Source organism: Brassica napus, chromosome A9, assembly GCF_020379485.1.
Source record: "Brassica napus cultivar Da-Ae chromosome A9, Da-Ae, whole genome shotgun sequence".
Lineage (NCBI taxonomy): Eukaryota > Viridiplantae > Streptophyta > Magnoliopsida > Brassicales > Brassicaceae > Brassica > Brassica napus.
Window position 1 is genome coordinate 31,224,578 of NC_063442.1, and position 25,780 is coordinate 31,250,357.

The 25,780-nt window shown below is 31.4% G+C and overlaps 4 protein-coding genes and 1 long non-coding RNA gene across 7 annotated transcripts; 2 read left to right on the forward strand and 3 right to left on the reverse strand.

Moving 5' to 3' along the window:
* Positions 1-6,550: 6,550 nt before the first annotated feature.
* On the reverse strand, positions 6,551-7,767 carry BNAA09G30080D (uncharacterized protein At4g22758). Of its 2 annotated transcripts, none has more exons than XM_022712951.2 (2): positions 7,076-7,767; positions 6,551-6,923 (listed from the first exon to the last, which is right to left on the reverse strand). In XM_022712951.2, exons 1-2 carry the CDS (start codon positions 7,233-7,235, stop codon positions 6,736-6,738), a joined length of 348 nt encoding a protein of 115 aa, XP_022568672.1. In that variant the 5' UTR covers positions 7,236-7,767; the 3' UTR covers positions 6,551-6,735. The 2 variants fall into 2 exon arrangements, with proteins under 2 accessions (XP_022568672.1, XP_013738218.1); XM_013882764.3 differs by having other exon boundaries at positions 7,007-7,738.
* Positions 7,768-9,340: 1,573 nt separating this feature from the next.
* LOC106440981 (protein C2-DOMAIN ABA-RELATED 8) lies at positions 9,341-10,399 on the forward strand. Its single transcript, XM_013882763.3, has 3 exons — positions 9,341-9,675; positions 9,768-9,863; positions 9,939-10,399. The coding sequence occupies exons 1-3, from the start codon at positions 9,565-9,567 to the stop codon at positions 10,212-10,214; spliced, it is 483 nt and encodes a 160-aa protein (XP_013738217.1). The 5' UTR covers positions 9,341-9,564; the 3' UTR covers positions 10,215-10,399.
* Positions 10,400-11,586: 1,187 nt separating this feature from the next.
* Positions 11,587-12,885, reverse strand: LOC106440980 (MLP-like protein 43). Its single transcript, XM_013882761.3, has 3 exons — positions 12,429-12,885; positions 12,115-12,239; positions 11,587-12,029 (listed from the first exon to the last, which is right to left on the reverse strand). Exons 1-3 carry the CDS (start codon positions 12,697-12,699, stop codon positions 11,877-11,879), a joined length of 549 nt encoding a protein of 182 aa, XP_013738215.1. The 5' UTR covers positions 12,700-12,885; the 3' UTR covers positions 11,587-11,876.
* Positions 12,886-17,323: 4,438 nt separating this feature from the next.
* On the forward strand, positions 17,324-19,017 carry LOC106444706. 2 transcript variants are annotated; one of them, XR_001288309.3, is made up of 6 exons: positions 17,324-17,613; positions 17,721-17,829; positions 18,161-18,239; positions 18,455-18,520; positions 18,608-18,742; positions 18,820-19,017. It is a non-coding gene; the product is annotated as an uncharacterized LOC106444706 (long non-coding RNA). The 2 variants fall into 2 exon arrangements; XR_001288308.3 differs by having other exon boundaries at positions 17,333-17,613; positions 18,608-18,666.
* Positions 19,018-21,301: 2,284 nt separating this feature from the next.
* On the reverse strand, positions 21,302-22,033 carry LOC106444705 (10 kDa chaperonin, mitochondrial). Its single transcript, XM_013886152.3, has 3 exons — positions 21,731-22,033; positions 21,516-21,655; positions 21,302-21,431 (listed from the first exon to the last, which is right to left on the reverse strand). Exons 1-3 carry the CDS (start codon positions 21,833-21,835, stop codon positions 21,383-21,385), a joined length of 294 nt encoding a protein of 97 aa, XP_013741606.1. The 5' UTR covers positions 21,836-22,033; the 3' UTR covers positions 21,302-21,382.
* Between the last annotated feature and the right edge of the window lie 3,747 nt (positions 22,034-25,780).

Below are 25,780 nucleotides of genomic sequence, written 5' to 3' on the forward strand. Positions count from 1 at the left end.
AGTTCATACAAATCACTATAGGTACCTGTTTTCCCCTTACCCAAATCTTAAGAGTTAAGACTTAAAGCTTTTCAATGTCCAGGTACAAAATTCACTGGTCCAGCCAGAAGTTTATTTTCTATAATACATCATCAAATGATCAAAATACATAATTTAAAGAATTAATATTTTTTAATTATTCTTTTCCTATATGGCTTGTAATGATAAAAGAGATAATGGAAAGTGGTGCCGATAGTGATTGGTGATTGGTGATTGGTGATTGGTGATTGGTGGAGACGTTCATGCAATAATATAAGACGAGAGTCAAAACGTGTACTTTCCTATAAGACCATGATTAGTGCGGAACTTTTAGGGCAAGTTAGCATAATATAAGATACATTTCTTAATTTTTAACTAAGAATAACTAAAAATCATCTCTTATATCTTTATTTAAGAGATATTTTTTTTAGTTTTTTTTTTAACTAAAAGACGAGAATGTATCTTATACTCCTTCTGTTTTAAAATATTACATTTTTAATTTTTCACATATTTTAATAAAACACATTAAATTTGTATATTTTTGTGATTTTCTTTTTTCACAATTTTAAATCAATAAAAATCAAATAAATGCAATTAAATTTTTTTAAATTTGTAATTAGTTAATAAAACATGCATTGAAAATCTAAAATATAGATCTTTTTGAAACAAATTTTGTTTCTAAAATATGTAACTTTATGAAACGTATGGAATGGAGGTGATTGATTGGGTTGTAACTGTAGAAAATTTACTTTAGCATTTTGTCTGTAGAATTTTTGATTTAGCTCTAAGTGATGTAGCTTTAAAATTTCCTACAACTAAAAAAATAGGGCTTTAGAAAATAAGATTTTTAAAACCATTTTTTGTGTGTTTTTGCTGTATCTTTAGTTTTTTGGTTGTAGGTTTAAAAACTAAGATAAAGCATGATTGGTAGTATTTAAGGTTGTAGATAAAAATTAAAGCTAAAGTCACTTCCTAAAACTCAACCAATAACCTTCATTATGTTAAGAACCCTACTCTAAGAGATTCACATTAATCATGTTCTAAAGTCAATGTAAGCAAACGACCAAATAACAAAATGCATGTGGATGCATGGTTAATTGTCTTTAATTTTTCATCACTACATACGTTTCCTGACAAATTAATTAAAGCTTTACTACGTGGACGTTACGTGACAGGAACAATGCTTGCGCTATGCGATCACACGTACATTTTTGCACGTTGATGTTGGAAAGCGAGAGTTTTTGTCAAGGGTGGTCATTCGGGTATCCGTTCGGGTTCGGATCGAATATTTCGGATTTTCGGGTATTTCGGTATAGAGGTGTAGAACCTGTTCGAGTATTTCTATATTTCGGGTCGGGTTCGGGTATTTTTAGTTCGGATTCGGTTATTTCGGATTGGGTTCGGATATTTAGATTTTGAAAAAAAAAGTTAAAATTTTCATTTCTCAAGTTTTTTGTATTTAAAAATATAACTTTCAGTTAATTTTTTTTTTTATTTTTAATAGATTGAATGGTTAATAGATTTGGACATAACATTTTAAAACTAAAAAGGCATTAATTTAGTTATTTTAAAAAAAAATTGGATGTAACTTTTTGTTAATTTTTGAAATAAAAAACTTGACATGCATTTTAAGTGAGTAGCAAATCATTTTTCCGTAATTGTATGTATATCATATGAACTTAAAGTATGTGTAGTATTAATATAAATATTTTATATAAAACGAGAGATGTCAACTAGAAATATAAGGTTAATTATACATATATTCGATTATCTTCGGATATCCATTTGGTTCGGGTATTATCCGTTCGGGTTCGGGTATCCAATCTCTCTATATTCAATATCCGTTCGGATATTTTGCTACTTCGGTTTAGATTTCGGTTCGGATTTTTTGGATCGGGTTTGGATATCATTTTGAATATCGGGTAAAGTGTCCACCCTTAGTTTTTGTCGCTCGTAAAAGAAAATAATGGTTTCTGCCGAGTCTCTGAGGGTTTAAGCCCATAGAAGTCTCATTGGTAGTCTCCCATCCATTATCGAGACTTTAAGCCCATAGAAGAATATACCGGCAACAGCATGGCTCGTTTAAACATTTAATCACATCGTGTGACTCATATCCATTACTTTTACGTTTTACAAATCACGATCACAAACTCATTAATTAAGCTGTATAATAAGAAAAACGTGTCCATGACTAAGCCATCTTCGTCCCTACTCCATTTTTTTTATAAAATAGAGTAAAAATGAATATAGAGTATGAAATGTTACAACTCAATTTCATGTCTCACTCTATAATAGAATCTCTTATATACTAAAGCACAAGTCACTTGACTAATAGAATTGTGACAAATGGAAAAGAAAAATTTTTAAAAAAAACAATTGATTTAAAAGAAAATCTCTTACATTCCTAATTTTTAGCAATTTTCTTTATACACGTTCAAAGTCAATTGACCATGATTTCAAACTGTTTTTGATTTTCCTCTTTTATATAATTTACTCTCTGTTTCTTTTTTCCTCAATTTTTCTATCTTCTCACGCAAACAAAAAAATGAAAGATCTTTTCATCTCTCTTAAATTTTCTTTGGGTTTCTTCATATTTTTTTTCTGCACCAATTTATTTTTAAAATTATTCATCTAGATTAATACTTAAAAGCTTATTATCAACAAGATTTAGATTGATATAGAGGAATTACGGGATGCAATTGATATTGGTACGATAACTTTGAAGAGATTTGATTTTAGATCACTACAACATAACTAACTTAGAAACTTTCTCGATCTTTTGATTTACAGGGCTTGGAGGTCACAGTTTAGAGAAATATAATGGAACATACGTTCAGCAATAACTCAATTGCAGTTGTGATTTGTGAATCAAAGAAGCACAAGCTTTTGACATGACAAAAAAGGTTTTAACGTTTTCCATTCTTTGCTATTTTTTCTGATTTGTTGACTAATGTTTCATTGGTTGAATCAATTATTTTCCAGTATTCACAACTGCAATTGAGTTATTGCTGAACGTATCAAGGAGATTATTTTTTTTTATCCAAAGGTAAATTTACTTTACTTAATTATTGCTATACAAATTTTTAATTTACAAAATGCAAACTTAAGCTGTAAATTTCAACCTTATAAATTCAAAAAGAAAATTGTCAGGTAAATCAACATGTGGAAAATAAGTAATGTGAATTAATTTTGTTTACATGTGTGCTTTAAAAAATATTTCAGGTAAATCAACATAAAATGTCAATTTTAAACTATAAAAATTAAAATAGTAAATTATTAGATTCATCATATCTAAAGTTACACTAAACTAAATTAAGTATTTTTTATTCTGTACGTAACCATCAAATATTGATATAAAGTTTTTCTTTCATACTTTCAACCACTTTATTTCAATGCATGTACCTCTAAAATGATATGTTACTGTTTATATAATATTTTAAATAATATTCACTATGATTGAAAATTATGATGATGATCAAATAATTTCTAATATAATGAATTGATCTGTGCGTAGCACAGGCATAATACTAGTTTATTCCATAAATAGAGTACTCTATTTTTTTGTTTGTTCATCACTTCATTATAGAGTAAAAAATGGAATAGGGTTGAAGCATTTTTACTTCATATTCACTTTTACTCCATTTTTTTTTAAAAAATGAAGTTTTACATCGGAGATGCTCTAAGCATAGAACGATGCGAGATCAATTATTGAAAACTTGAAACAAATCTAATAATTAAGAGAAACTAATATGCATCTATGACCTATCATACGCTACGCACATGCATATTTATTGATTTATATATTTTGATTGATTTAGAAATCCATATAGTATTTATAAATCCAAATAAAATATGCAAATCCTGAGGTTTTCCCTCGGATTTGAGTCTTTGTATTTTTAACTAAAAAATTTATTCAAATCCATTCAAATCTATTATAAAATAAAATATATTAGTAAATTCGTACGATTGAATAATACTTGATTTGATATAGAATTTATGAATCATTAAACCAATAACATCTGATTTTAATACAGATTTGAAAATCACAAAACCAATAACACTAGATTCAGTTCGGATTTTCAAATCCATTAAAATACAACAACCAATAACCCCTACTTATTATACTGATCTCCACCAAACGTATGTATAAGAAACATTATCCAGTAAATGTAGCTACCACATTTTTCAATACCTCTACAACTTTTCCAGATCTAGTAATGCACCTCGGAGTCTTGTATTGACCAATGAAAACACCCTGTGAAGAAAGAACAACCTCCGGCCGGTGATATTGATTTAATGCACTCATCCATCTACAAATAGAGAGAGAAAATTATTGAACACTTGATAGTTTGTAAAGCACCTGAATAGATTAACACATGTCAGACCTAATGGGAAAACGTTGAAACAATTGGAAAGATCTTAGAGCATCTCCAAGGGGACTCTATTTTTTCCTCTATAATTTACACTAAAATAGAGTAACTCTATTATAGAGTTGAATTTGCTCCAATGGTTCACTCTATAATAGAGTTACTCTATAATAGAGTGAAATATAGAGTAATCTTATTTTTTTACTCCAAATATAGAGTGGAAAAATAAGAATACTCTATATTTCACTCTATTATAGAGTAACTCTATTATAGAGTGAACCATTGGAGCAAATCCAACTCTATAATAGAGTTACTCTATTTTAGAGTGAAATATAGAGAAAATTATAGAGTACCATTGGAGATGGTTTAGAGCATGATTAATGGAGGTTCTTGGCAGAATATAAAAACTCGTCTCTTAACTTTTAACTAAAAGAACCAAGAACCGGCACCTAAATATCTTATTGAATAGTCGGTTCTTAACTTTTTTAGTTAACAGTTAAGAGATGTGTTCTTATATTCCGCTAAGAATCTCATCCTAAGAACTCCCCATGAGTCATGTTCTTAGGCTACTAAAATATGTTTCATGTTCGTTGAGCCTTGAAGAACTCTTTTTGGGCGAGATTGCTTAACTAAGAAGTTTTCAAATCTTCCAAAGTTACTGAATACTTAAGATATATTCTAGTCTCTCCATTTCCGAAAATAAGATTTTTTAGAGGTTTCACGTTTAGTAGGAGTATAATAAATTTTTACATTTTAATTTATAATTTATTTTTTATTCACCCAATAACTATTCACCAATAAAATTTAACCAGTTCAAATATTCACAATTAATGTTTTTCAAAAGTATACAAAAGTACCTAAAAATATAAAAAATATATTTTTGTGGAACAATAATAAACTCTAAAAAATCTTAATTTCGGGAAGAGAGAGTATTAATCTATTCTTATAGCTAAATGTGTGGAGGTATCTTCAAACATTTATCTGCATATCATTTATGTATCTTCCTCGCTACCTTTGACGTTGTAGCTAAATGTGTGGACGTGTCTTCAAACATTTATTTTGCTTAAATCATTTACCATCTTCGTCCTGGCTCAAACTCACATGTATATGCCTATCAGTTGATTAATGAATGAAAATTTTAATTTTACTTCAATTTTTATAATGATCGGAGGGTGTCTAGAGCGAAGCCCAATATCATGTCCCCATTTCATCTCAAAAAATGAATAACTTAATTCTTGGCAAGATTCCAATCCAAAACCACCAAATTTATGCATTGTCAAAAGTTTTTTTTTTACCACCAGATTATCATCGTTTGGCTACCTACCTAACCTTTACTTCAACCTACTAATTTTTGTATTCGTTTTCTTAATATGTTGGTCCGTTTTGGGTGTGACCTCTCGTCGAACTCTCGAGGCATCACTCTTCTTCAGAACTCTATAATAATAATTAAAAAAAAAAAAACAAAACCGTTGTAAAAAACAACAACATTGACAAAAAAAAATTGTGGACCAAAGAAGAAAACAGTGGTTATATTCTGAAATAAGTCATATTAAGATGGCCCCAATGTGTTTGCAAGAGTCAAGAAGGATCGACTTCCCAACCCATCGGCCGACCAAACCTACTGGATAAATGTATTCACGTTAACGACACGTACGACTTGATATTATCTGCCAACAGTTTTTACATTTTTATATGAGACGGGGAATCTTAAATCCCATAAAAATATGAATACTAGGTGTTTATATTAGAAGAATCAATCGGACTATTTAAATTAGGATACATCACGATGATGAAGTATATATAATACTAGAATAACAATGTCTTTATAAAATACTGAAAAATGAAAGTACATAACATAGTTGATTGATTTCTTCATAGTACGTACCAACTAACATTTTTGATTCATTGATTGATATTATACTATGTATAAAACAGTTAACGTTTTTGAACAAATATAATAACTCCAATCCCTAGTCTACTAATAGAAATCGCAATATCGCAATCTCAATAACCAAGAAAGCTACTGCTAGAGATGAAAAAATATACTGATAATGACATTGCAACCACCAACAAGTCCATAATTTGCGCCTAATTAAACCGACGTTTTGAATTTTTTGTTTTCTTCACATTTTCGGTAATATGAACTAATGTTTCAGAAAGTCAAAAGAAAGAACTTGAAAATTGTATTTCCTGAGGCATATGCAAGAAACCAATCAAAACAAGAATTCAAAAGACAAATGTTTCAAACTGAACACAAGAAACAAACATTCTTTCAAAAGAAGAAAATCAAATAACAAAAACACAAACCAATAATCTTGAGCATTCAAGGTTAAACATAAGACGATAAAGTCTAATGAGTAGTGACTTTAAGACTGAAAGATTTGTTAATCCAAGCCCTAAAGCTTCTTTTTCTAGCTCCGTTAATGGGAAAACTCGATCTTCCATTTTCTTCCTCCAACTTCTTTTTTTCCTCTGACTTCTCACACAGCATGAAGTTCCTCGCTCCCAACGACCCAATTGCTTCCCATGGACTCAGAGCTGCACAAACATTTTTTAAAAGAAATAAAGAACTCAACATAATCACAAAAAAAAAACCAATAAATGGATGAGACTGATCTCACCTTCAGGTCCAACCATGGGACAATAGAAAATAAAATCGTTGAAGTCAGATCCGAGAATGGGAAGCCGACCTTCTCGAGCGTAACATTTAAGAGCAGTGTCGATCACAGCAGCAACCAGATCTCCTTCGTAAGCAACGAACCGGATCGGACCGGGGCTACCAAGAAACGTAACGCTGATCAAGATTCTGTTTCCCTTAACCACCTCTCTCTTCTTCAGCTTGTACAACATCTTTCAAAAGTAATTAAAAAATCGCTAGAAAAATAGATGTCAAACGGGAAGGAGAATTTCACGGGTCGATGCCAAGGCAACGGTAGTACCAGCCTTCTTTGCAAGATCCGAATGCGAAAACAGAGTCTGAAGACAGAGGGACGAAGAAGCTTGCCCTTTGGATTGGAAGGGAGAGCCTAGAGTTATCGCAGATCGGATTAGGTTCCACCATTCACAAAACTTCACCGAATAAAAATATTATAACGTAGAAAAAGAGAGAGAGAGAGAGAGATGGAAACAAAATCAGCGAGGAAGAGAGATTTAGGTATTCGTCGATCGCAACGAGAAGCAGGAATCTGAGAGGAGGAGCCGAGGATGAAGAAGAAGAAGAAGAAAAAAAAGTAAAATCGAATTTGTGATTCTTGGTGAGAGGAGAGGTGTGTATATAAATCAAGAGATTAATGTTAAGAGATAACTGTTATGTTCTGTCGTCGCTTCGGTTATTTTTGGAGTCATTCGTTTTCTTTCTTGAACGCGTGTTCAGGTATATTTTAAGACAAAACCTAGATAAGCATCTTCTGTGCATACTTTTGCATGCAGACGCGTAATATACGTACGTGACAGTTGACAAATTTCTGGATGAAGGTATTATTTAAAAAAAAAATTAATTAGCAATTTGAAACCATTGATAAGATAATATTTTTTAAAAAATATTGGAAGATATAACTAAATTGATAAAATAAAGAGAAAAAGACTAGAATAGCACCAAACCAAGTTTTTGTTCCCAAAGTAGCACTCAAGGCTCAAAGTCACAAAAATATGTTTCATTAAAGAGGTAAATATACACTTATACCCTTTGGGTTAATTAATCCAAACCTTAGGGTTTAGAGTTAAGGGGTGGGGTTTTGGAATTAAGGTTTAAAATTTTATAAAAAATAAATACTAAAATAAAAAATAAAAATTTAAAAAACAGTTTCAAAAAAAGTATTTTTAAATTATAAAAAGAAAATTTGAAAAAAAAAATAAAAAAAAAAATTTTGAAAAAAATATTTCAAAAAAAAAATTATAAAAATTTCGAATCTGAAAACATATAATCTGAAACTATAAATTTTTTTTTTCATTTTTTTATTTATTTTTATTTATTTTTATTTGTTTATTTAATTTTAAACCAAGGGTATTAAGGATATTTTACCCTTTAATGAATGTCATTTTTGTGACTTTCTCCTTTTAGTGTTATTTTTGAGACATAAACTTCAAAAAGTGCTATTATTGACAATTACCCTAAAATAAAAGCAAAATGATATATTAATTCGGTGACTGGTCTAGTATCACAATTTACACTAGTCTTGAATAAGTTTCCGTATACCCTAAGGTAATCTATTCTTATATATTAATTTAGCCTCACATATTAGGGAGGGTGTGTATCAACTAGAATGATTGGGATCTTTGTAACTTCACAACCATTGGCAACACGTTGTTGTAGACTCGTAGTCATATATATATAGAGCTGGAGGGATATTTTTCATGATCTAAACCCTCACTTTTTTTTTTGTTATGTTCTGACTTAATTGGGTTTCTTATTCTCAGGCAGAACACTGTTTTGATGAAGAATTCTTGTGGGGCTCTGAAGCTACTACATTGATTCAATATTTTTGGTGCTTTATCTCTTGTACTCTTTTATGATCCACGAAGATAGCATGAATATTAGAGCATCCGCAATGGGAATCCTTAAGGGGAAGTCCTTAGAAAAAAAATAATTAAATAATCGGTGGACCCCACCAAAAGTTAAGGATTCATCCCTTAAAATTTTTAGATAAGGACTCTTTCTTAGTGAATCCTTGCACTATTTACGGGTCCCGACGACATGTGGCGACTCGCGATTGGTTGATATTTATTTTTTTTTATCTAAAAAAGAAAAAAAAATAATAATACTAAAAAAATCAAAATACACTTTTTCTAAGGACTCCCTTTGAGTAACACCATTGCGGGTGCTCTTACCAATCAACTAAACTAGCACATGTCTTACCTAAGAAAGTGTCGGGCCTGGGACCATGAAGATGCAAAAGAGAAGTTGATATCTTTTAGATTTATATAAATGAGATTACTTTCTATCTTTATACAAAATACCTTTACTGAAATGTTACATCAAAAGGAAAGCCTATTCAACTACTACTAACAAGATCCGTATAGGACAAAAAGATGCTCCAGAAGATGCTTGCTAAGACATAGGTTAAAGAAAAAGTCACAGACTTTAGAGGCCACAAACATAACTTGCTCCTAACCGTTCTTCCGCAACTCGTGCTCTTTTAAGAAACAGATCAGAGGAAGAGAAAGCTCTGTCAGAGGAGACATGGAGGATCTTGTGGGACTTCTTAGGATCCGAGTGAAAAGAGGGATGAATCTTGTTAGTCGAGATTCTCAGAGCAGCGACCCTTTCGTCGTCGTAACCATGGGTTCTCAGGTACTATACACACAAATGCACTCTGTTTCTCTCTTACATACAACAGTCAGGAACTCTTGTTATATCTTGTTTGATTTGTGAATCTGGCTCAGACATTAAAGACTCATCGTGTGGAAAATAACTGTAACCCTGAGTGGAACGATGAACTGACGCTTGCATTCAATGATCATAATCAACCTGTGATTCTCGTGAGTTACTTCTTCATCGTGTTTGAAATATACTTTGTCGGTTTCTGAATGGTTTCTTTTGTATTTCCCTTACAGGAAGTTTATGATAAAGATACATTCACTTCCCATGACAAGATGGGAGATGCGGAAATAGACATCAGGCCGTTTCTTGAGATTCAAGCAATGGGTCTTCAAGAACTCCCTGATGGAACCGAGGTCAAGAGAGTGAAGCCGAGTACAGACAATTGCCTGGCTCAAGAGAGCAGGATCACGTTCAGTAATGGAAAGATCGTCCAGGACATGATTCTGAAGCTCAGAAATGTCCAAAGCGGTGAGGTTGAGATTCAAATCCAGTGGATCAGGGTTCCATAAGGTCAAGCGATCGTTGAAAGAAGACATGAAATAAGCATAACTGTTAACTGATTTGTATTGAGTTTAATAAATGTGGTGACAGTGTCGATATGCTCGTAGCTAACTCAAATGGTTAGAAATTGCATATGCAAACAGAAACAGTACAAATCTATTTATTCCTTGGACAAGAGGTGTTCATTTGATCTCTTAGTAATGATTCAAAGAACTGAGACAGAGTTTTAGTGTAAGCCGCATTCGTCTCATCAATCGTCTTTATACTCAACATGTCTCAGTTCACAACACTTGCAAGCACTACTTGCTTTTGCATTACATGTATTTGATCAGTCCAAATTGTGTTTAGATCTAGATTTATAATAAATTTTATAAATGATATACTCGAGAAATATAATCTTTGATGAAATAATGTTTTCTTCGATAAAAAACCTTTGAGGGATAATTTAGATTTATTCCAAAACCGGTAAACAAAAACAAACGAAACAAAAATTTGTAAAGCTTGATCAATATTTTATTTAGCCGATCGGGACATTATAAGATATTCAAACGCTTTTATAGTTTAGATTAAAAACTCTATAAATTAATATTCGATAAATTAATAATTTTTTTTTTCAAAGTGGACTAATGTAAAATATGACATAGAATATTTTTAAAAATATTAGATACATATATAATTTCACTAAAATTATAAATTAATAATTCTATAAATTAATAAACTTTTATGTTTCAAATCAGAATAATTAATATATATATATATATATATATATATTTATATAAACATAAACAAAATATTTCATTGTTTATTTTAAATAATTTCATCTTTAATTTTATTGTATTTCACTATTTTGTTGTTAATTCATTGAATTACATATAAAATTACATTTGTATCTTATCATACGGAATCAGCACACATAAAACATATCAAATAATCTAATGAAAAGAGCTAAAATTCAAATCTATAAATTTTAACTAATATATAATAATTGATGACAAAAAAACTAATATATAATAATCATAAAATGAAATATTTTTTATTCTTTTCAATAAGAAAAATATTTTAAAATATAAATCTAAATACATAAATTCGTAAATTCTATAAATTAATAAATTATTGTACTTCTGACATTATTAATTCATTAATAATTTACTGTATCTCATAGCTGTATAAAAACGTGTCTCGGCAGACGTTAAATTCCCCAGACACAGTGTATTGTAAATGCCATGTATGTATATAAAAAAAATGCCATGTATGTAGTCATAACAAAAAAATGTATGTATATTCATATGATGTTTTATATTTATATAATATTGACCAAAAATTGATGATATTTATGGTTTCATGCATAACTGCGCATAAGTATGATTTAAACCCAAAAACTTGCATAAGTATGATTTTTATTTATTTTGTCACAACATACAAAAAAGGGAAAGCTCATACGCATACATGTTTTTTTTTTCCATACGCATACATGTTACAAACTTGTAACTTGATAAAAACATAGCATATACTTACTACTCCATATAATACAGAAATATGAATATACATGCATGTACTACATACATACATGATACATGCATGCACCACGGCACCAGACTCATCATACATAGGGTTTTAAACAAACCGAAGTATGTTACAAAAAAAAAAACAAGCAGAAGGAAGTCTTCGTTCTACTCTGTGGACAGTAGGTGTTCATCGATCTCTTTGGACATTGATTCCAAGAATGGAATTAGAGTTTCAGGATGAGCTACCTTCTCATCAATCCTCTCATACTCCAAGTGCCACCTCGCCACACTTCCGGATCCTCCTTGCTTTGGTGTTACCTGTTGAGAGATTCCAGAATATTGACTCAGATGAAAAACCAAATTAAAACTCCATCGAAATAGGAGTCACAAAATTTAGTATTACTTGGAGTGTTATCAAGAAGGTTTTGTACTCCTTCAACACATCTCCCTCTAAGACCCTGAATTTTATCAGATTCTTCTCCGGATCCACCGCTTCGATCCTATCCTTTGCTACTTTTGGCTTTCCTTCTGCACCCAAAAATCGTTCACAGATGAAATGTTAAATGTTTTTATCATCAAAGAGTCAAAGACATACCCATACGCTTGGTGTGAAACAGTTAAATATTGTTTTCTTGCATAAATCGCTGACATTAAAACTAATATTTGTATCTTCGTGAAGAATTATCTTTACATATAAAATATTTTGTCATTAATTACCATGAATGTAGTTCCACAAGACTATGCTTCCAACTTTGTCCCACTCTCCCTCGTGCAGCTCAACTCCCCCAATGTGGCGAGGGGTGGCATTGGACACGTGGTGTGGCCTTTTAGCGAACATATGGTGGAACTTCTCTGCAGAAGCTTTGATATCAACATCTATCCAAATTTCTCCAACCATACTATCAGCCTTTGTCTCTAGCTCAGTCGCAACCTTTGTCTCTGGCTCAGTCGCACCCTTTATCTCTTGCTTCGTTTCTACCTCTGCCATTTTCTACGAATGATTTGCTTCTCTAGGTTACTTCTGAATGGTGTGAGTGAATGCCTTTACAATCCATACAATATAGCTCTCTTTATAGAGAGAAAAAAGGGAGCAATTATTGTAATAGAAGAAGACACATGAGAGTAGGTTTAATTTGCTTCAGAGTGATTACTTCATTGTCCCCTTGAAATTGAAGTGGCAGTTTTATACATTTAATCTTATCCTAATATATTAGCTCAGCGCGTCATTTATGACTCAACCACTCTTTCTACAACGTTCTACAATGATTATCTAATCAAACGCATGATTCACGTTGTTTCACTTCCGGCATTCAGGTTCTCTTACCATTAATTTCCAAAATTGTTGAAGTTGTAAATGATTTCTAATTTTTAAAAATCTTTTTTTACTCTTCCAAGATTTTAGCGAAATAATTTCTAAAACTAGCTAATGATTACCTATGTTTAGGCTTGGACTTTATCCTAGATCTAGATTCGATCCGAGATTTATTTTTTAGAGGCTCATAAAGGTCCATTTACAGGCTAAGGCCATAAACGTCTATATGAAATTCTAACAACATCATGGCATGCTCAATTATCTCTTAACCTGGCTATGTTAGACTCTTTAACTATTATTGTAGCTCACCATATGTATTCCATGTCCTTTTATCCATATCTAGCTACTGACTATGCTACACAACTATCCGATCCGAAAATTCAGATATTCGGAGGGGCCGAATCCGGATCCGGATAGTAAAATATTGCATCCGTCAAAGCCGGATCCAGATATCTTGATTTTTTTAGTCCGGATATCCGGATCCGTAAGTTTTATTAATAACTATTTCAAAAATAATAATACCTATATATAAAAACTAACTTTATTTAAATATGTTTTCATTCTTATAATAGTATATGTAAATTTTCTGTAAATTTTGTAATATTATACATAGAAATAATTAAAAACATTATATAGCTTTTTATTTTTAAATTACTTTAATAGTTTATATATTAATATTTTTTTATTTTTTTTTAAGGATCCAAATCCGGATCCAGATATCCGCCGGATATTACAATTTTTAGAAGGATATCCGACACCCGGATTATCCGAGAACCCCAGATCCGGATAAGGATAGTAAAATTATGGATCCGCCGGATAAGGATCCGGATCCGGATACCTTAAAATGCCCGGATACCTGATCCGTCCTAGTCCTACCTATGTTACATGGAAACGGACGTGGAAGCGGAAGCGTATAGAAGCATAGAAGCGAGACTTTTAAAAAATTTAAGAAGCGGTATGTGTTGGAAGCGCATATTCATAAATATCTATATATATATAAAAGAAAATTTTATAAAATCTAGGATTAAAATTATATGATTTAAATTTAAAATAAACCATTTGTTCATTTATAATAATTTTGAAATGATTTCATATTAAAACTGTAAAAATATACATAAAATAAGTTTAAAATAAATTATTATATTAATTATTTTTAGTACTTCATAAATAACTGACACAATATATTTGAATATATGCTATATCTTTAATAAAAATCTCAATACATAAAGATAATCTATAGTATTAGCTTTAATATTTGTATATTTCTATTTTTTTCTATTTCATTATACTATTGAATTTTGGATTTTATATAAATTAAAACTAAGATTTTATATTTTTTTTATTGATTTATAACATTGTGTCTCAAAAACCGGATGCGTGATTCTAAAACCGAATCGTAATCTTTCAACGTGTTTTAAAAATAATATTTTAAAAGTGTTTGGGAATCGAGATTCTGCAAGCTTCCGCAAGGTTCCGATTCTGATTTCGGTTTTGAAGGGGGAAGCGAACATGTCTGATGAAGCTTTCGTGCAACCTAGATGATTACCCGGGAGATGGGAACAGCAGCCTACGATGTTGCACAGAGTTCCAGATAAGTGGGTAGCTGCGATCTCATGAACCTCCTTCAACCTAGAACCATCAACACGTAGCATATACTTTATGGCATTTGAAGCATTACGAATTCTGGTGATCAGATGAAAAAGTCTTGTGTTAAGATCACCTGCTTCCAACCACTTTATACAATATTGTTTAGTATTCTCTAGTTTGTTTTTCTTTATTCTCCGCATTTTATAATCTTTTATTTTTTATTTCCACTCTTGCATGATTAGGATGTTTTACTTAATTATTTATCTAAATATTAAAAGACAATAAGTGTGCTGAATAACTACTCACTCATCTCATGGTAGTTCAATTTTTGTGTTAATGACGATTTTGTCACGTCGTTTCAGGACCATCTCCAATACAGTATCTCAAAAAAAAATTCTCATCAATGTTTTTTTTTAAATGATGAAAAGTGAAGAAAAAGACAAAAAGAGTCTCTCATTTGAGAGATTTTCTTTGAAGTTTGAGAAATTTTGACATATTTCAATTAGTAGTTAGTTATTGTTTATATGGCAATAAAATAAAATTTTGAGAATTAGATACCGAACAACGCTGGTTCCCTCATGGTACTTCGCTTCCTTTCATGGTCCTTGGTATGCAGGCACCAACAGAGGCAGTCTTGGACAGAAGCAAGGACCATGAAAGGAAGCGAAGTACCATGAGGGAACCAGCGTTGTTCGGTATCTAATTCTTAAAATTTTATTTTATTGCCATATAAACAATAACTAACTACTAATTGAAATATGTCAAAATTTCTCAAACTTCGAAGAAAATCTCTCAAATGAGAGACTCTTTTTGTCTTTTTCTTCACTTTTCATCATTTAAAAAAAATGATTTCATTTATCTGGTTTTCTTTTTATCACTAACTATGTTTATCTTTCGCTTGATTTTGAATGATCACGTTTGATGTTTTTTTCATATTTTTGAATCGATTTTACTTATGTTTTGGCTATTAAAATATGTACAAATCATGTATTTTAAATCCGAAGAACCGATTTCATTTATGTTTTAGTTACAAAATAGGTACAAATCATGTATTTTTAAACCGAAGAACCGAATGAGACCCGAATCCGAAAGTACAATGGGTTATACCGGTTCTTTGAAGATTTACTAACTCCGACCCGAACCCGATATAACCCGAACCGGTCCCGAACCGAACTTTTATATAACCCGAATGGGGTTAATTTTGATAAACCCGAAAACCAAAACCCGAATGGATAAAACCGAAACTCGATTGGGACCCCGAATGCCCACGCCTAGAAAGCAGGTGCTTCTTGCTTCGGACGGCCACTGAATATTAACAATACCGGCCAAATAATAACATAAATTATTCAATAGGTCAAGTGGTAATCCTGAGTTTTAATGCAGAGGAGGTGGGAGGTTCAACATGTACTATTGACATTGTTTTAATTTTTTTTTACTTTTTTTTTATAAAAGTGAATATAAATAGGCCATATTTTTTAGATCTGCTTCCAGCCCAATAGTTGTTAGGACCGGCTCTGGGCACCAAAGTGTATGTCTTTGCGAAACCCATTTGTAAGTTGACTTTCACTAAAAGATAATGAGACTAATCAATATAGAAAAAATCTGAACACAAAGGTCTATGCAAACTTGATGCAGATAAATATTTGGGATATTTCCAAATATTTATTATCTATTTATTTGTTGTTTAGATAATTATCTTTAGTGTTTTAGGGTTTTACGGTTTTATTATATATAGCCGTCTAGACTTAAGTTTGTATTCAGTTTATGATTTTATTAATAGAATTGAGAGTTCTCTATTTATTCCTTGTTTTCGGTAGATTATTGGTGATCTCAACGAATTTAAAATGATATTAATCTTAGCTATTCTTAGACTAAATAAGATCTTTGTATTATCGTAGCTTCCGCTACATCAAGTGGTATCAGAGCCAAGTGTTTTGATTTCTTAATCAAAACTCGTTTCTGGAATCATGGCGAATTTATTCGAGGAAATTGAAATAATTGTTTACAAAGAAATTGTTGGCGATCCGGTTTTTGGTATCTATGATGATGAAGGTCAGATTCAAGACGAAGGCAATGACTTCGCGGTCAAAGACGTAGGCAGTCTAGAGATGAAGTTCTTCTCCAAAAGATTCTCATGGAAGTCAACTTGGAGCTACACAATTCACGTGTTGGAAATCATGGGGCCAGCTGGGCTTTTGTTAAAACCGGTCCAATAAAAGCTACAAGGTGGGGGATAAACTGGCGACCGCCCGGATTTAAGGAGGAGCACATGTATTTCAATATCAGGTTGTTAGCTTTATATCCAAGGTGGAACAAAACTATATTTTCTAGTCAAACCTGCATGGATTTACTTTTTGGTTACCTAGCTGAAAGTGAAATCGCATCGAGTCTATATATGTCTCTAGGGGAAAGTTGAAGAAGTACCAGGGATGGATAGATTCAGGGACAGCTAAGCGGGGATAAGCCGTGCGACTGTCCGGATTTAATCAAATGTCTTCCTACTTCTTAATAGTTAAGGTCACGATTTAAAAAAAATAAATATATGTAGTCTTATGCTAAAGTAAATATAAAGGCCGTAAAAATATTATCTAATTATATAAAATAGGCTTTGCTTCCTTCCTATTGACCCACGTCAGATTCCAGCTCAAAAATTCGAAGTTTTTGGTGCCGACACGTGTCCCAGGTTTAAAACCCAGCGTTTCATTTATTCAAGATTAATATTCGTTTGGGTTTTTGATTTCACGTGAAAAAAAAAGCTTTGTAAAGCCCATCTGAAAAAAGAGCAAGTCGCGTGTTTTCTGTTTCAAGGGTTGAACCCTTATTCTTCTCTGCCGTCGTGATGTAGTCTCAAACTCTAGGGTTTTGATTCATCTTCTTCCTCCAACCCTGATATTTACCAGTTTCAGATTCATCTTCTTAAAGTCCTCCTTGATTCTATTATCCACGATCTACATTTATTGTTTGCTTCGCTCTTGCAAACGGTGGAAACCTCAGTATATAAAGGTTAGCATCCCTATTCTCGAGATCATCCTACCAATCTATTCAAACAGATAAATCCATTTAGTTTCTGGAAAATGGCTCTCTCTCAAGTTTTTCTTTCTGACTCGAAGTCTGGAAGATGTTCTTCCACAAGTGAGATGAGGTTGTTTCGTTTCTATGAGGCGAAGAATATTGGGAGGCGAGCCTATGGGCGTTTACATACTCCACCTCGGCGTTAAGGTAATTCCGGCGAAAGTAACAATAAATCTCTTTCCTTTTCAATGAAGATATTTGAGCTTTACAATTTACGATACCAAACATTTGACAATTACAGGCTCTTTGATTTGATTTCTGGGTTTTTTTTTTTTTGGTTTTAGTCTATAGCCATCGAAGAACAAAATTTGATTATGTTCTTCACACTTCAGAGTCTGAACTTTGGCACTTGAATCATCTTATGGCTTGCTTTACCATCTGTTGAAATATGTCACCTTAAATCATTGTCTTGAAAACTCTTGGTAACTTATTTACGTTAGACACAATATGATATGATTTAACAATAAATTTTTTACAGGTTCCAATGATTTGTATGGTGCATCATGAAGATCTGATAAGTTTAAACATTCTATGTCAATAAAATCAGCCAGAGAATTGTAAGTTTTCTTATATCTGTCACCTAGATACTGTCTTATTTGATAGATCTAACATCAACCAGAGTTTGGAAAACAACTTTAAAGATATGAAAAATGTTTAAAAGAAGCTCTATGATCTACATAATACTAAGAGCTCTGTCTAATATCTGTTACATTAAGTCTTTGATTTGTAGTTTGGTTCTTATTGTTCCAGGTTCTTCTTCTACTTGATGCAGGTTGCCCTTGGTCGTTCTGCTTCTGATTGCAATCCGTCATGCCATCTTTGAAGTCTCCAAGTTTGTGTAAGATGCCTCTTAAAGTTGTATTATATTACTTTGTTTAAACTGTTGTCTGATGTGTTCGTACATATGTTTTGGAATGTTATTCAGCTGTTTCATGGTGAAGCTCAACATCTTTTTACAGATATGCCAAAGGGAGAGTTGAAAAAGTATCATCTCTCTCCTGAATCCCTCTTTTATTCTCCTATTTTGCTTTGGTGAAAACAACAGTGAAAGACTTACATTGTATATATATACCTCTCTTGGCTTTCCCGTACCTTTTTATAACTGTTTCAAAATGATTCTTTTGGTTATCATTGCAGCTTATTTTTCGCTTATGGCTTATTTAAAGCTTATGAAGGATTAGAATTTTCAAGGACCGGAAGCACTGCAGTAAAAACGGTTTTTGATTAGAACTTCTGCCAGCTTGATAAACAACCAAGCTTGATTGTATTGTATGTGTATCTTATCGAATTTTGTTAAACAGAAATATCTCTATTGTAAAAGTCTTTTTGTATGTTTTTGAACATTGAAATCAATGACAGTGATTATTTTAAAAAAAGAATTGGTTAACAAATAATGTTGAGATATAATTAGTGTTGAGGAGAGAATTAATGTTGTGGGCTCTGGCTAAAAGCCTACAACGAACCAAACAAATATGGGTAAAACGTTTTTAACAATTGCAAGAGGGCCACTCCCAAATTGATATCGAAAATGAAGTTAATCAAGGAAAAAGAAAGGCTTGGGCGAGTACATGGCAAGATCGTAATTAGCGTGAGCTTGACATATTGATAAAAGCACACGAAATGAATTGAGAAATAACCTTAAGTTGATTTGAATTAGCAAAACATGTAGTAGGGGAGATGATGTCATACCATAAGAAGCTGATTGTGGGGGCTCAATTGGTTTGTAGGCTATGCTCCACCTCTTGAATTCAATTAAAGAAGATGAGAAGAAGAGATGTTGTAGGTGATTAATGTATAAGTATAAAATTTAAATATTTGTGTAAGAATGTTTAATAATTTTATTCGATAGTCCAATTAATATAGGATAAGAATGTAATATTAGAAATGGTGTAACATTTGTATTTTGTTTTGTTAGCAAGTATATGTCGTTATATTTGTGAGCATTCGGTTAAGAAAAGCATGAGAGATAATTGAGACAATATAAAATATTTTCTTCTTTTAATTTTAACTTTTGTCTACAGAGCTTGGTTGTGTGTTAAGTTAACTCTTATGAAAGTGAATAAAATACAAGTCACTGGTATCTAATTTATTCTAAATTCTAAAGCGCAAGTAGGACTACAATCCTAAAACTCACCTTACACACAATACAAAATCTCCATGAAATGCAATTGTTGTCATGACTCTATGGTTTACTACGTTAACCTACACAAACTAAATTAACTCAAAATACTTATTACCTTACGGTCCACTTCTACTTTCACTGTAGAAAACAATTTATAATTAGCTAATATTTTTGCTAAAACAATAAAAATCGCACTAGCTCCCACAGAGAAATACTACTACGAGACTTAAGTTATTTCCAGAGATCCATAGCGATAACCAACCTATAAAGCTTAGGTTATTTCCACCAATACACTCACTCAACAGAAATCACATTCTATAATATGCAGCAGACAACCACACTTGATTAAATAATAAAGCCAAAGTACAATAACTCAAAAATAATTCAAAGAACATGATTTTCATTTTCAATCGTCCAACCATCGGTTTAAACGAAACAAACTAACTGCGATATCAGTTGCAAACCAACCCCTACCATTAGATTTGCATATTAACAATCATATTATTCGTAATGAAAAATACAAATGTAATATATCCCGCCTGTAGGGCGGGTCGATCCTAGTATATATATATATATATATATATATATATATATATATATATATATATATATATATATATATATATTTGTTTCCATCACAAAATTATAAAATGTTATTTATTATACTTATTTTTAAAAATATATTTATGAAAACTTTAAATCGATATGATGTTTAAGGGTCCAAAACTTTTTTTGCACTAGGATCTGTAAAATTCTTGAGCCGGCCATGGGTAGATTACACAATGATCGCCACAACGACAGCAATAGGTTCCATCTTTCTAAATTCTAATGAACTCATCTTCACATTCGTCTTCTTCAGAAAATTTATCCAGTTAGATTCTGTTATGGTTTGTCAAGTGTCTCTAAAGGTCTAACCAATGAATAAAAGGGAATAATGCATTCCTTCCTAATTTTTTTTAGCATTTATAAGTAAGATTTTTTTCATTTTCATTCATTTCATTCTTTTTATTTTAGAGGAATATAGAACAAATTTTTCCTCATTAGAATTGATAAGAAATAATTTTTCTTTTCATTTTTATAATTTTATTCTTCTGCATTTTTTCCCTACTCATTCATAATGTTCCTATAAAGTCACCAGTTAGAACTTAAAGGGAGATAGGGAATTGAAAACCAAAGTTATTAATGGCTAAAAGAAGCTTAAAGGATCCAGATCTTAGCACAGCTCATACCGTACACATGATGTCTTATTTGATAGGAGGTGCTCTGTTCATAGCTGAAGATTTCTTCACGCTGGCTGGCACCTCGCGGAAGCCATTGGAGTTGGAACATGTAAAAAACTTCTTGACTACTAGATTAGATTTCCAAATGTTCCAAGGAACTTCTCCATTTTCGGAACAGATCAAATAGTTTATCTATTACCCCTAATCAGCCGACATTACTAGAAGCATTGTAGACGGTTATGTCCTACGTAAGAACTAGATGGATATTGCATGATCATGAAATGAAAATTATTTGCCAACATTGAATAATCAATTCATACAATTGATCCAAAAGTTGAAACCAATGAAAAATTGCAGATCAATCATGAAGAGTAGCCATGAGATCTTCATCCCTATACAAAAGAAACCTGCAAAGGAGACGAAAAACACAGTGAAAATCATTAAAAATAAACTCTCAGAGGAATAACATCGAACAGGTTAAGAACATATACTCTTTCTCTCCAAGCTTCACTTGAGTACCACCGAACTCAGGCAAAAGAACATTGTCTCCTTCCTTAACCGAAACCGGAATCAGATTCTCGGTTCTGTCTCTCGCTCCAGGACCAACTGCTATCACCCTCCCCGAATTCAACTGCGTTCAATCAAATCCATCACATCAAGTTCTATGTTTTTCAATGAGCGGATCGGATCAAGAGAGGCTCTTTACCTGAGAAGATGTTTCCGGTAGGAGAATGCCGGAGACGGTCTTGGAAGGTTGAAGATTCTTCTCAACCAATACACGGTTTAACGTCGGGATCAATCGCTTCGCCATTTTTCTCTTTTGAATCAACGACGACGGTAAGATTTTAGTCTCCAGGGTTTAAGCTGAAGCTTGTGTTGGGGGTTTTACGGTTACTTGGGCTTTTAAGCAGCCCAGGCCCATTAGAGTTTAGTTTTGTACTTGTTCAACGCTCTCGAGAAAAAATCTCATCAGTTTATTTTCATCCACTTACAAAATTGGTTCTTATGCATACCTCAAACCTACAAAGATACAGAGGAGGATTTTTTTACTTTGGAGTCGTCTGTGTTCTCACCAATTATAGGAAAAGTAATGAAAAAATATTAGATATTACTTTTCTAGTCTTTTTTTTTTATAAATTTCATCTGTAAGAGTTTACAACTGTTAAGATTGATGATGTGTTTGATAAGCAAAATTGTAAATAGACAATCAGTGTCTAAATCGAAGTAAAGTTGCAGAAAGGCACCATACACGTGTGTGATAGATTTTAGAACTAGACCACAATGGTTCGAGCGAACAATCTTGAATGTAGCATACTTTGCACATGCGATGTCTAACAATTCTGTTCAAAATTGTATGAAATGATAGCACAAAGAAAAAGACTAAATCACAAGTATGGAATTCAAAGAAAAACCAAACCGCGTTAAACTTTTCCAAAACTAGATTCAACTTTAATTATTCTCAAATTTTCACAACCAACTGCTTAACCAAAAATTGAACAAATAATTGTATTGGATGTCATTAACAAACTATTCAACGTTTAAAAATGAGGATAAAAAGAAAATAGGGAAAACTGACACATGGATGTCCCTAAAGTGGGCAAAGAAGATAACAAAGCAACACGCTACCAAAAGTTCAATGTGTCTTTTAGGAGGTCCCAAGGGTATAATTAAGTATGGGTTTTAGCAATGATGAAGAAATGGATAGGCACTATAGCATATAGATTCACCTCATCATCCTAGAGTGTAAAGAAGAGAAAAAGAGGATCTTGACACTAACATCGTATTGAGTCTCATCAACATCTCTTACTAGTGTTCCGCCGTTCCGGCCAAGCCACCAAAAATGAGAACATTACAAGCCTTGCATAGTGCACCGACCATTTGGGAAGGTTAGGAAAAGAATCACGAAACCTAATAAGACAAGGGCCAAGTTTCAACCATTAGTGGGTTTGACGTTCTTTCTTGTTGTGCCACGTTATTATAAAGTTTTCTTAGACAAGAATAAGGGATCTTGTTGTGCCTCAGCCCTTTTTAGAAGGAAATCAGCTCAAAAACCTCTTGCTTTATAGAGTTTCATAAAAAGCTTCCAATATTTGATTTTCTGCCATTTTAATGTTCAAACATGTTCCTTGTAAACATTTAAATTATAATTCAGAAACTAGATTTGGACCCGCACAACCGTGCGGGTACTAATTTTCATGTTTTTATATATATTTTACATAATTAAAATATATTTATAAAGTTACTTATATATTTAAATGTTTATATATAATAATTTGAATATATAACAATTTGATAGTTTTCATGCTGTAAGTTAATTGATTATTTTAAGTCATCACATATATTTGGTATTTTTTATTATTATATTTTAAAATTATTTTTATTTAATTATTATGATCCTGATCCGTAATTCAAAGCGCTAGATTTTCTTTATCAATATTTTTTTATGTTTATTCATTTAAGATAATAACTATATATATATATATAAAAGTTTAAGATAAGTTAAATTTATACATGAATTAACCCGTTCTACTAACATATTATATTTCTAGCATAAATTTTTAATGTTTGTGAAAATAAAATATATTAATTTATCAGTTTAAAATAATTTTATCATATTTAGTTAAATACAATGTTTTATTTTAAAATGATAGATATAACTATAAAATAGTAAAATTTGATATATTTTTTTTCATTTTATAAAATATAACTGAGTATATATATATATATATATATATATTAATGTATAATAACATTAAGTTCATTACTAATTACAAAATTAGTGAAAATATTTATATACAATACAATTTTTGATAATTAAAATATTGTTATAATGTTTTTCAACACATTTGTTAAGAAAATTAAATATATATATATCTATATATATATATTTAAATTAAAAGATATCAAATTATATTATGATTTAAGTAGTTAAAAGATTATATATTAGCATTAAGGAAATACATTTAATACAAATTTTAAATAATAATCCGAATAAAAATATCACACATGAATCAAGGTGAGGTTGTTAACCCATCCGGATTTTTAGGAGTGAATGTTATATTAGGAATGATATATTATAAATCTATATTATTAGTAATAAATGAATTAACTAATTTCTAGTGAGGTTCCATCTAACACTACTAAAAGCCGAATAAGGAGTGCAGGGAGCGTGCCATGTCAGCATTTATATTCGAACCAATCAGAGACAAGCTTTTTTACACGTCAGACGGGCTTCAATTATGTATGGGCTTCAAGTTTTTCTTTCATTTGCAGTGTGCTTAAGTGTGGGCTTTAATTTCTTCTCATTTTCTACTTATCAAACTTAGCTTTCATTTTTGCGACACAATATTTGGTTTTACTATTTTAGATTTCTTTTTCTCCCCTTAGTATATGGGCATGATATCTCTAGATATATCTTTTGGTCGTCTCTATGCCATTAACACTATAACATACTACCGTAACATCTTTCGTCGTCTTATTATGTGATTTGTTTACGAACAGAATATTATAATATTTTGTTTAGTGAGCTAAATGAACAACTCCGTTGTTTTTAATAAATATATTAGAGCAGGATGTTGTTTCTACCAAACCTGTATAATGCAGAATGGACCAAAATTAGAAGCGGCACGGCTGCATTATTATGGCCACCCTCATGCATCAAATTTCCATAACTTGCAAGCTTTCAATTAGAAACAGAAGTAATTACGTTAGCAAATTATTATGAACAAAAAAAAAGCACAAAATATTTAAAATCATCTTGAACTCGCTTTTTCACTCGCAACAAAATTTTACTTTGACAGCTCAATCAAATACGCAATCACTTCAAAGGACGGATAAAAAACATCAAGAAGATAAAAGCTAGAGAGGAAAAGAAAAACTTCAACCTCTTTGTTCGTTTTACAAATTGTTTTTTTTTTTTTATCTTTCTAAAGAATAATTTCGTTCATTTACAAATTTTATCTCTATTTTTAAAATACATAGCCTAGATAAAATTATTTACAAAGGAAAAAAATTCATAAAAATTTACCCCTTTTAAAAATGATATCAAATAAAAATATCAACGTTGATCAGCTTGATAGATTTTTTTTTAGACAAATTAATGTTTTCTAAAATGTTAAAAAACTATTAAGAGTTTTGGAGAATTTGGGGAATATTGTTAGATGGTTCTACTAAAACCATATAAATGATGCAAATATTTTTAAATTAAAAAATCAGATACGGTTTTACTAAACTAATAAAATGGAATTCAATTATATTGTAGTATAATTACATATAGACTATAAAATTGAGAATTGAATTATAGATGGGATGAAACTGGTCTCCACAAAAGGGATCTATTGAATATTTCCCAACAGTTCTGACCTCTCCTCCCCGTTTTGTATTAGGTGCATTAATGTTTTAGATTTATTGGGCACATGAAGCTCATCGTTGGGCATCATCTCCGGCAACGTCCAATCCTTGACATGATCACGGGGAAGGAGATTGTTGGTACACGTACAACCTAAAGAGTAAGCAAATTGTATTCCATATTACCACCCAACTTCTTAATGCTTCCATAGTAATGATATCCCTCAACTTCTTCCATGCTCATGTCGACAGGAAAGAACTAAAAAAATATTATTACCCTTTTAAAAATAATATCAAATAAAAATATCAACGTTGATCAGCTTGATAGATTTATTTTGAGACAAATTAATGTTTTCTAAAATGTTAAAAAACTATTAATAGTTTTGGAGAATTTGGAGAATATTGTTAG

Excerpts from the sequence above, each read along its gene's own strand:
- LOC106444705 (XM_013886152.3), bottom strand. The coding sequence starts at position 21,835 with ATGGCGAAGCGATTGATCCCGACGTTAAACCGTGTATTGGTTGAGAAG. Across the intron at positions 21,656-21,730 it reads TACCGGAAACATCTTCTCAG|TTGAATTCGGGGAGGGTGAT; the intron begins GTAAAGAGCCTC and ends GATTGAACGCAG. Across the intron at positions 21,432-21,515 it reads GTGAAGCTTGGAGAGAAAGA|GTTTCTTTTGTATAGGGATG; the intron begins GTATATGTTCTT and ends TCTCCTTTGCAG.
- LOC106440981 (XM_013882763.3), top strand. The coding sequence starts at position 9,565 with ATGGAGGATCTTGTGGGACTTCTTAGGATCCGAGTGAAAAGAGGGATG. Across the intron at positions 9,676-9,767 it reads TCGTAACCATGGGTTCTCAG|ACATTAAAGACTCATCGTGT; the intron begins GTACTATACACA and ends AATCTGGCTCAG. Across the intron at positions 9,864-9,938 it reads ATAATCAACCTGTGATTCTC|GAAGTTTATGATAAAGATAC; the intron begins GTGAGTTACTTC and ends TTTCCCTTACAG.
- BNAA09G30080D (XM_013882764.3), bottom strand. The coding sequence starts at position 7,235 with ATGTTGTACAAGCTGAAGAAGAGAGAGGTGGTTAAGGGAAACAGAATC. Across the intron at positions 6,924-7,006 it reads TCCCATGGTTGGACCTGAAG|CTCTGAGTCCATGGGAAGCA; the intron begins GTGAGATCAGTC and ends ATGTTTGTGCAG.
- LOC106440980 (XM_013882761.3), bottom strand. The coding sequence starts at position 12,699 with ATGGCAGAGGTAGAAACGAAGCAAGAGATAAAGGGTGCGACTGAGCCA. Across the intron at positions 12,240-12,428 it reads CTTGTGGAACTACATTCATG|AAGGAAAGCCAAAAGTAGCA; the intron begins GTAATTAATGAC and ends TTTTGGGTGCAG. Across the intron at positions 12,030-12,114 it reads CCTTCTTGATAACACTCCAA|GTAACACCAAAGCAAGGAGG; the intron begins GTAATACTAAAT and ends ATCTCTCAACAG.